The sequence below is a fragment of the Myotis myotis genome, unplaced genomic scaffold (assembly GCF_014108235.1).
Source record: "Myotis myotis isolate mMyoMyo1 unplaced genomic scaffold, mMyoMyo1.p scaffold_m19_p_13, whole genome shotgun sequence".
In the NCBI taxonomy this organism is placed as follows: Eukaryota; Metazoa; Chordata; class Mammalia; order Chiroptera; family Vespertilionidae; genus Myotis; species Myotis myotis.
The window spans coordinates 13,612,770-13,623,226 of NW_023416317.1; the positions used below are offsets into that span (position 1 = coordinate 13,612,770).

The 10,457-nt window shown below is 52.3% G+C and overlaps 1 protein-coding gene across 10 annotated transcripts in view; it reads right to left on the reverse strand.

Moving 5' to 3' along the window:
* Window positions 1-8,945, reverse strand: part of FLNB (filamin B) — a 138,464-nt gene extending 129,519 nt beyond the window's left edge. For 5 of the 10 annotated variants that reach the window (XM_036331781.1, XM_036331779.1, XM_036331777.1 and 2 more), the window contains exon 1: window positions 8,488-8,944. In XM_036331781.1, coding sequence (XP_036187674.1) covers window positions 8,488-8,779 — 292 coding nt within the window. In that variant the 5' untranslated portion in view covers window positions 8,780-8,944. Of the gene's footprint in view, window positions 1-8,487 lie in introns of all 10 variants that reach the window. The other 5 variants (XM_036331782.1, XM_036331780.1, XM_036331778.1 and 2 more) reach the window with 2 other exon arrangements.
* Between the last annotated feature and the right edge of the window lie 1,512 nt (window positions 8,946-10,457).

A 10,457-nucleotide genomic window follows, 5' to 3' on the forward strand; every position in this document is an offset into this window, starting at 1 on the left:
GAGGGAGAACAGGAGTGCTGTGTTAACGCCCAGACCTTTCACCAAGCTGGGCCTGCGATTCTGGGGAGCTGAGCACTGAGTGGGCCGGCCCACGGGCCAGGCTGCTCTCAGCAGGAGGCTGCAGGAGAGGCGCTTGGGGATGCAAGTTCAGCCCTGGTGCACAGCACGGGGTGGCCCACAGGCTCCGTGAAGATGACCGGGGAGTGGCTGCCTGTGCCAGGGCTGCTGGACTGATAAAGGCCGAGCGCCAGCCAGGAAAGAAAGGTTCTGCTCCCAGCAAACACCACCCAGCACACGCCCCACCGGGTCATGTTAACAGGTAGCGAAGGGAGGTCCCTGACAGAGCACAGCTGTGCCAAAGGGCTGTCACCAAGGACCTGCGGACACAGGACATAGCTGGTTCACAGCAAACCCCTCCATGTCCCCAAGCGGTATGTGGTGAGCCCCACAGGGGCACCTCCTCCTCCCCTCAGGCTTCCAGGCCTCACAGAGAAAACCCCGCCCCTGCCTGTCTCCCCAAAGCAGCCTGCAGCTGGTCCCCACTGTCCAGGCCTGCAGTGAAGCCACTGTCTCTGGGAACCAAACGCAGGTAGGGAGAGGACTAGAGAGATGCCCCCAGAACCAGAGAGAAGGCCCCCTTACAGGTCTAAGGCGCCGGAAAAGGTAAGGCAAATGGGCCAAAGATAGTTTCGTTTTATAGTAGGAAATTTCACATTACTCTAACTCAAATGCGTCAAGTTTCAAGCAAAATAAAAACCAACAGAACTAAAGCAGTAGAAAGTCTCTCACTACAATAGGTCTATTTTACTTTACAAGTGTGGAACCCAGCTTTGACATTAAAACACACTTTACAGCCTGATGCAGACAAGCATCACACCTCGCCTGGGAAGAGAGGCAGATCCAAGCACCAGTATTCTCATCCGTAAAATGGAATAGCTGTAAAACCACTCACGCCGCAGGGCTCATAATGAGGATTAGAACAAATAAAGGTAAAGCACCCAGGACAATGCTTGGCAGGCGGTAGGGATGGGAAAATACTGGGTATTATGTTAGAGGTGGGTGGGCACGCCCAGATATTCAGTACACAAATGGCATCACCAGTGGGGTTCGGGACCAAGGACTATGCAGGAGGAAGCCCGTCCTCCTCGCCAAGCTGTCTACCTGAGCCAGGTTTTGATGGGGGAAGGGAGGAAGTCAGATGCTCTGTCAGAATAATTCAGTCTCATGGCCAGTCCTGACTAAGTGAAAAACCAAACTGCTTCTTCGCTTATAGTTAATCCTGGGAAATCTTCTGACCAAGGCCATTCCACTGCACAGGGACTTGTCAAAGGGGATCAGGGAAGGCAAAGGTTCTTTGGTAAATTTTGTAACCAGACAATGAGCATTAGTAAAATGTCATCAAATTGTTTTCATAACTGGACAGTTTGCAGAAGAGGTGATAACCATCTATCTGTAACTTATCAAATGAATGCATTTAAGGCAACTGCTAGAGGCTCTTAGAACAAGGGCAGCAACTTCATATAGAGCTCAGTATTTTTCTTGCAAAAAAAAAAAAAAAAAAAGAAAGAAAAACATGATACTAAGTGGGCACGATTAAAATGCCCAATAACTCCATCCTTTCTAAAATGAAGACCTGCTTAACCGGTTTGGCTCAGTGGATAGAGCGTCGGCCTGCGGACTCAAGGGTCCCATGTTCGATTCAGGTCAAGGGCATGTTCCTCAGTTGCGGGCACGTCCCTGGTGGGGAGTGTGCAGGAGGCAGCTGATCGATGTTTCTCTCTCATCGATGTTTCTGACTCTCTATCCCTCTTCCTTCCTCTCTGTAAAAAATTAATAAAATATATTTTAAAAAAATAAAAATTAAAATGAAGGCCTACTCTCACCTACTGTTTTATCACTTTAGTCAGAAAGAGAAGCACGTGGTTTTCTAATCATCTTTCCCAAGAAACTCTCTCCCCAAACACGCACTCAATTTCCCAAGAAAAGTGACCGAGGCACCTTAAAAACACAAGGCCACTTCCCAAGCCCCAGAAGAAAGTGGTATTGTTTATTATTTGGTGGTTATTGAGCATGTTTAATGAATAGCTAGATTTACAGCAGTAATGGAAGGCAATTTTCATCGTGAGAAGAGTAGGAGGTAGCATGCATTTAGATGGAAAGGACTCTTTCCACTGGATTTATTTATTTGGTTCAACTTGTTAGAGGAAAGGATTATAATTATATCCAGCTCCTTAACTAAGGTAACGAAAGATGAACACTAAATGCAGAATAGCAATAGGGGGAGAAAAAGAAAAGGGAATTGTGAAAACACAGGCCTTCGGGGGCCTCCAAGTAGGTAGGGTACACGCACTCCGAGGGCACACGAGATAATCCGTCAGAGCACGGGAAAAACCAGACCTTACATCTGGATTTGTCATCTAAAGAGAAGCTATGCTTTACCTCTATTTCATATGTAGACTGACAGTGGTACAGGTATATCGCTTACAAATATACACATACGAGGAAGGGGCCCATTCAGAAAGTTTGACGAGGAAATGACCGAAGCACTGGTTCATCCATTTCAGCTGGGTTGGCCTACCCTCCCCCAAGCTCTTCGAGGAAGATGCCCATCTTCACAGCCTCAGGAGCCCCTTGTGAGTCAGTCCCTGCCTACCTCTCCTCCACCACCACCACCACCTCCCCCAACCCCGCCACCCACCTCCACCTGACACACTCTTCCACTCCTATGTTCACACCTGCCTAAGTCTAATCAGGCTTCAGGTCTCAGCTTAACTGGCCATTTCTCCCAGGAGCCCTCCAGAACACCCAGCCACTCCAGCCTGAAGGAAGGTCATCCTCTCCTCCCCTCCTCGCTCCTCACAGCTGGGTCCTCTCCTCCCCTCCTCGCTCCTCACAGCTGGGTCCTCTCGCAGAGCAGACAGCAGCAACTAGAAGCCGGCCCTCCGCCCTGACCTACTGAATGGGACCTACATGTTAACAGTCTCCAGGTGATTCGTGTGTGCCTAAAAGTTTGAGAAGGACACTCCCTGGTGACACGTCTCTCCTCCGTGCTGAGCAATGTGTGACGCCAGCCAGGGGCATGACTCATTATTCCTGTGGCCCTCGAAGTCCATCCTTTTTTTTTTTTTTTTAATATATTTTTATTGATTTCACAGAGGAAGGAAGAGGGAGAGAGAGAAACATTAATGATGAGAGAGAATCATAGATCGGCTGCCTCCTGCACACCCCCCACTGGGGATTGAGCCCACAACCCGGGCATGTGCCCTTGACCGGTATCGAACCCGGGACCCTTCAGTCCGCAGGCCGACGCTCTATCCACTGAGCCAAGCCAGCAAGAGCACAGTCTGTCTTTCATACATTTTTTGAATGAGGAAAGGAAGAAAGTAGGATTTTGGGAGACATCTTCACCAGAGGTGAAGGGAAGGGAACAGCTATCACACCAGATGAGAGCTCAGTGGAAGGACTGGCAGAAAATAGATGGAAGACAGTCCTGGACTCTGGTTCAAAAGCACAATAATGTGATTAATGATAATGCCAGCATCCTGCGGTAGCTTAACCCAATCAAATACAGTGCTCTCACCAGCTCTATAGTACAGGGAAAGCAGGATGATGTGGTACCTCTGACCATGGAGCCACTGCGGGCAGGGCCCAAAGGCTCAGAGCCCAAGGAGCAAGGAGCCACCCTCAACTAGCCAGTGACACTCGCCTCACAGCACGGGACCAGGACCCTGGGCAGGGACGGGGGAGCGCCGCGAGACACAACTTGGCTCCAAGTCAAAGCCCCCCTTTAGCACAGACTCTCCAAGAATGAAGGCAGCTGCTGACTGGCATGCTGGCTCCGCGTCGCTGGAGGGGCTCCGCAGAGCCCGGCTGCCATCTGGAAGTGATTTGGCCCAGAGATTCCTGAGTGGGGTGGGAGGTTGGAATGACCAGCTACCCGTCCAGCTCTCGGAAACAAAGCTGCTATGAATGGGCCCAGAGGCAGCCATAACACAGCCAGGGGTCATCTCCTCCCAAGGAGGGGCACGCTCTGGGCAGTCCATAGCCCTAGGAGAGCAAATAGAATCAGCACTGGCCACCAAGCCCTCTGCGTGTGCACGCCCTCCAGCCTGACTTCTGAGAGTATTCTTGGACAGTACCTGATGTATTTAACAAACACTCACGGAGCACTTACTATGTGCCACAAATTGTTCTAAGCACTTCTTTAAGTGTTGACGTGTTTGATTTTTAATAGAGATAGGTACTGTCCCCATATTAGTGATAAGAAAACCCAGCCCTGGCCAGAGTGGCTCAGTGGATAGATCGTCAGCCTGAACACCAAAGGGTCTCGGGCTCAGATTCCCAGTCAAGGGCATGTACCTGGGTTGCAGGTTCTATCCGCCGTCTCTGGTCAGGGCACATGCCAGAGGCAACCAATCGATGAGTCTCTCTCACATCAATGTTTCTTTCTCTCTCTTCCCTCCTTCTCTCCCTTCCACTCTCTCTAAAAATCAATGGAAAAAATATCATGTGTGAGGATTAACCAAAAAAATAAAAGAAAGAAAAGAAAACCAAGGCACAGAAGTGTCTTAATTGCTACTTAGCAGCAAGTGGGATTTGAACAAAGAATCATTGCTCTTAACAAGAGCCACCAGGGCACAGGGGACACTAATGTGTTACTTGTTGCAAATGGCCCCAAACTTGTTAATTCTGACAAAGCATGCTATTGTGCTAGTAACTTTTTATACATTCCCAGGGTCTGAACTGTATTGCCTAAAAGGCGCACTGGCACTTTGCTAGGTAATTCAAAAAAGAGTAGAACTTAGGATTAGTTGTACGTTATTTGGTGGAAGGAAAAGGGCTAAGTGGCACGGTGACCCACCACCCTGGAAACACTGCCCAGTGACCCAAGGTCTTGGGAACACGCACCCCACCTGCTCTGGGGCACTGGCCTGGCACAGGCACTTTAAGTAAACATTAGGGTCATGCCGCATCCTCTAAAAAGGCAAAAATTCATTTTTTTTTTCCTGAAGGATCAAACCAAAACACACCACCCAAACTTCTAGGCAGCCTTGATTGTCATTCCTGGACTCGGAGACCCCTTTTTCTCCAAGTTGGCTGGCCTGCCCAATGTCAGAAAGGTTTTTGGAAAAACAAGTAAATAAAACAGCCAGCTCTGGCAGACGGCTACAATTAAATATGCTGAGGCCTCACTATGAACTGCCCAGGATATAACAAGAAACTGAAGAAAATCTTTAACTTCTGGATGGAGCCTAGCTAGGATGGGCCCACCTCACCCTGAATTGCAATTGTGAGTCAACAGCCAGGGCTGTCTTTCGGTGAATTCTAAGGAGAAGAGCCACAGTCCTCTGGTGGCTTTTGACCTTCCTTGATCTCAGAGCTGGGTGCCTGTACCCAACTCCAGTGACTACCACCATGCATACTGTTGAGAGTTGTCCAAGGCATACGAAACTCTGTGTTCATTCAAAGATACCTTCCCAGATCCAGACTATGGGGTAAAACACCATCCGCTGGGTAGCAGAAAAGTTCCCACCCCCCCGACCCCCACCCCTCAAAAAAGTCAGTGAACACAGAGCAGCCAGTCCCTAAACAGATTCACCTGGACACAAGGCGGAAGAGGCGCACTGATTCTGCCCACCTCCAGACGGGACACTGACCTCATGGATCCTTTGTCACAGGTCGGAGGATTAGTCCTCTCAGGAACCTGAGCTGAGGCCTTAGGATCCCTGCTGAGCTTGCTCAAGGCCGGAGGCTACCCCAACATCCCAGACTTAACCACCTGTTGCAGGGGCTCTCTGGTCAGGGGAGAGGGGCTGTGTTTACTCATTTCTGACCCTGGAAGGCAGGTCACTGAAGGCTCCATTCAACAATGGGGTAGGCCTGGGTTCCAGTCACCATTTACTTAGCAGGCGACCTCTGCAAGTCACTTCACTTCCGTTTCCTCATCTTTAAGTAGAGATAGCAATACTAACAAATCACAGTTATAACAGTAACCATCTCCTAAGCACCTGGTCAGGACTGGGGCAAGCCCGTAAGCCTCCCACGACTTGCTGAAGCAGCTCATTATACAGACAAGGAAAACACTTGAGAATTCCAGGTGGTGATCAATGAGGTGATCAACAGAGCACCTTCCCAGGCCCCCAAATCGGAGCTGGTGTCAATCAACACTGCGTAAGCAGTAAGTACTTGAGCTCGATGTGCCTTTTCCCTGAAGGACTACTACCCAGGACTGGCCCAGGAGCAAAAGGAAGAGGCCTCAGGCTTTATCCCCACAGGAGTCCTGGCACTTGACATTCCCTCTCTCCAGAGGCTGGAAAACCTGTCTGCTTCTAGATCTTTCTGGGAGAGCGACTAGGCAGCCAATGACAGGATTCATAAATGTGGTAGCACCCTTTGACCCAGGCATGCTACTTTGGGGAATATGATCTAAGAAATCATTTAAAAGGAGAAAATAAAACAATGGAACTTGCGGTGGGAAGTGGCTGCCAACACCCGTAGGCCCACAACCAGGGAAGGGGAGGTTAACCCTGGAGTGCCAGCAGAATGGAAGGCCCTATGGCCTGGGTGGGTTCCGGAATGAAAACCGTGAGGATCGAGTAGAAAACTATACCTAAGGGACCAGGCAACGTGAGGCCCAAGCTCGGGGCATTGATGGAAGCCACGCTGGAAACAGCTGAAAATCCTGTAAACAGTTGGTAAATTAGGCAGTCCAGGATTTTCTGGTGCTGTGGTTTGGGTTTTTTTTTTTTTTTTTTTCATTTGTTTTGTTTTTTAAAGAGATTTCATGTCATGTTTGGATACTCCTGGTTTACTTTAAGTTCCTTTGTTCGGTTAATTAAATAAATACACATTTTAAAACAAAGAAGAAGGGATCCCCGTTGAGCCCAGCCAGGCCTTGAGATTCCTCAGAGGGGTCGCTAGTTTCTGGAGAGGAAAGAATTCCAGGAGAATACTGAGGTTCTCTCCCCCAGTTATAGACAGAAACGAGAGCATGCCACACAGCTTGCCTCTGCACAGAAGCCACCCTCCATGGGGAGGCTGGCTGGGCGGTGGCAGCTGCCTGGGCCCAGGAAGCAGCCCTACCTGCCAGGACAGGTGTGGGGGAGGAGAGGAGAGAAGGGAGGAGACTGGGCCTAGAGGGAACCCCCTTGGCTGGAGAAAGTCCCAGCAGCCACACACACCTCCACACTTTCTTCCTGTCATGGGGGTCACAATAAGGCCTGGTTTCCTCAGGAAGAGACCTAGACCCAGGCCTGGGCCTGGGCCAGCACCTCTCCAGCAAGGCACTCACTTGGCAGAACATACACATACAATGTAAATGCACACACATTCTCTGCGGGCGGGCACACACCCACACACGCTCCCTCTTTGCACACACATGTTCCCTATATGCACATGCTGTGTGACAGCCCTCCCCTCAGCAGCCTGTGACCCTCCTGGAAGTCCTCCCCTAGCTCAGGTCCTAGTGGGGACCTCACCCTCAGTCTTCCTCCCCAGCTCAGGGGGTGAGGGACACAACACCAACTCCCTGCCCCCTCTCAGGAAGACCCCGGTGTGGGAGGGCGGGGAGAGGAAAGCAAAGTCTCCTTTAATTGTCACCACTTCCTTCAATTCTCAGCTGGACCCTCAAGCTACCACAGCTTGGGCGAGCGATTTAATCCTCTGGACTCCCTAGTCTGCAAAATGGATCTAACGCTCCAACACTTCAGCCTGCAGGATGTGTAAGGACTGAGATGACAAGACGGCTGTGGGCACACAGCACTCACTGGTTTGGGGTCCCTGCAAGGCAGCCGTTCCCATGACTACCACCATCTCTAAATTTTAACTTCAGCCTCCAGAGCCGGCTCATCCGGCGGCGCCCAGCCAGAGCCGCACTGGGAGTGGAGCGAGCGAGGACGACACACCCCCTCAGGCTCCCCTTCCCACCTCCAGGCCCACACCCATTCCGAGGCAGCGGGGGAGGGTACCTGGTCCCGGTCTCCACCTGGGCGGGGAGGCCTCAGGCGCAGAGAACGGTCCCTCCCCAGGTCGCCTCCCCAGGCCTCAGAGCCAACGCCCATTCCCCGCGGCCGAGCGCACCGGTCTGGGCGCAGCGGGGCGAACGCTCCGGGGAGCAGCGGGCTAGGGTCTCACCCCCGGGGACCAAAGAAAACTGGTTTCCAGTCCCCCAAGTTCCGGCAGGGGCGTACTAGGTGCAGGGAAATGCCACAGCCCCACCGCTCCCCATGCGGCCCCAACCCAAATCCTCAACCCACAGCTCTCCAGAGACCCCCGCCAGGACGCACGGCGGGGAGCACTGCGGGGAGTTATCCTACGAGGTCACAGCCCAGGGGGTGGCACCATGGTGGGGGCCTAGGTCCCCTGCGTCCCCACAACCCCGGGGACGACGCCCCCAGCCGCGGCGCGCACAGGTAGCCTCAGCCTCCCGCAGGGGCGCACGCGGGGGGCGCCCGCCCGAGCCGGGCCGGGCCGGGCCAGGGCACTCACCGATGGACACGAGCTTGATGTTCTCACGGTCTAGGAACTCGAGCGCCACGGACACGTTCTCGAGCTGCATCTGGCGGAAGGTGGGCCGCTGGTGGTACTTGCGGTACATGCGCTTCTGGCTGAGCACCTCGAGCAGCGCGATGAGCCGCAGCCCGTCGCTCAGGTCAGTTTGCAGGTTCCCGATGCGCTTATTCACGCACTTGAGGTGCTCGTTGCACCAACGCGTGAACGTGTTCTGCTGGATCTTCTTCCACGGCGCGTCCTCCGCCAGGTCCTTCTCGGTCACCGGCATCCTGGCGGCGGGGAGAGCGCAATGCGCAGCGAGCTGCCGGGGACTGGCGTCGGAAGGCCCAAGAGCCGGAGCGGCGTGAACCAAAGCGGAGGGGCAGTCGGACTCGAACTCGCTCCTACCGTGGCCGCGGCCGGGGCTGCTCTGTGGCCGCCTGCCCTTGGCCGCGCGAGGCGGCTGGCCCCGCGCCTGCGCACTGCGCCGCCCCGCCCCAAATCCCCGCCCCTTCCCAACCCACCGGCGGGAGCTCCCGGGCCACAGTCGCCTCCTGCCGCCCCAGGCAGGCACTGCGCCCCGCGGTCTCCGAGGAACCCTGCGCTCGGTGCTCACCGCCTATGGGAATGGAAGTCGGGAGGGAGACACCCAGATCCTTAAGGAGATCACCCTCCCCGAATGAGGGGACGTGCAGAAGTAGGGAACTGGAGAGAATGGGTGGGTCATGGGAGAGGGGGCTGCACCTATTGGTGTTTTTATTGGGCTCCTGCTGTGTGCAAGCCACTGTAGAGCACCGTGAAGGAAACGGACATTTATTATACATATCAATTAAACTCACGAATTATGATATATATTATTATTCATAGCATGTATTGAGTGCCCGGCCCTCTGAGTGCCTATGAACCGCTGGTAAATAAGATGAACATTCCTTAACCTTTAGTTCATAAACTAATGGGAGAGAAAAGCAGGAATCACCTGTCACAAACAGCTCAGCAATAGTAGTAATAGAAAGGAACAGTAATTTACCATGTACTACATGTTTCCTAATGCTGCTGTAACAAATTACTAAAACTTTGTCTTCAAAAATCACACATGTATTATCTTGCAGATCTGTAAGCTTGGAGGTCCCTCCCAGGTCTCACTGAGCTGAAAATCAAGGTATTGGCGGAATGCATTCTTTTCTGGAGGCCCCAGGGAAGAATCCATTTCCTTGTCTTTCCCAATTTCTAAAAGCTTCCTGCATTCCTTAGCTGTGACCTCTTCCTCCATTCTTCAAAACAGCAACACCAGGCTGAGTCCTTCTCACATTGTCACCTCCCTGGTTCTCCATAGTACCTCTATCTCTCACTCTCTTAAGGACCCTTGTGATTACACTGGGCCCAGTTGGTTAATCCATCTGCAACCTTAATTCCCCTTTGCCATGTAAGGTAATATTTATAGGTTCTGGAAAATAGGACGTGAACATGTTTGGGGACCATTATTCTGCCTACCAACACCATGTATTGAGCACCTGCTCTGTACTCAGGTTCTGTGCCAGGTGCTGGGACACAGCGGAGACCCAGGCCAGAGCTTTGCTGTCAAGAGTGGTAGCTAGCATGACTTCAGTCCCTGCTCTGCCCCTGCACCAAGCAAGAGCTGTGCTAAGCTGTTTCTTTGCTATTGGCCCCATTTGACTAGAGTCAACTGAGGTAAAGTGAGTTGCTCAGGGCACACAGTACAAACAGGACTTGAATTCATGTCTGTAAGAGAATCACAGGGAGCCCCTCTACTCAAGAAGGGGTACCTAACCAAGGGTTGGGGGAGGGAAGTCAGGGCAGGCAGGCTTCCTGTGGAAGAGGAGCTGGCAGGATAGAGGCAAGGGCTCTATCAGGTGAAGCCAGCAGATTTGTGGTTGTACCTTTCTGTAGCAGGTCATTTGCATACACTGCTCACGTGCTTTGTTCAAATTGTCTCACTCCCTGGATAG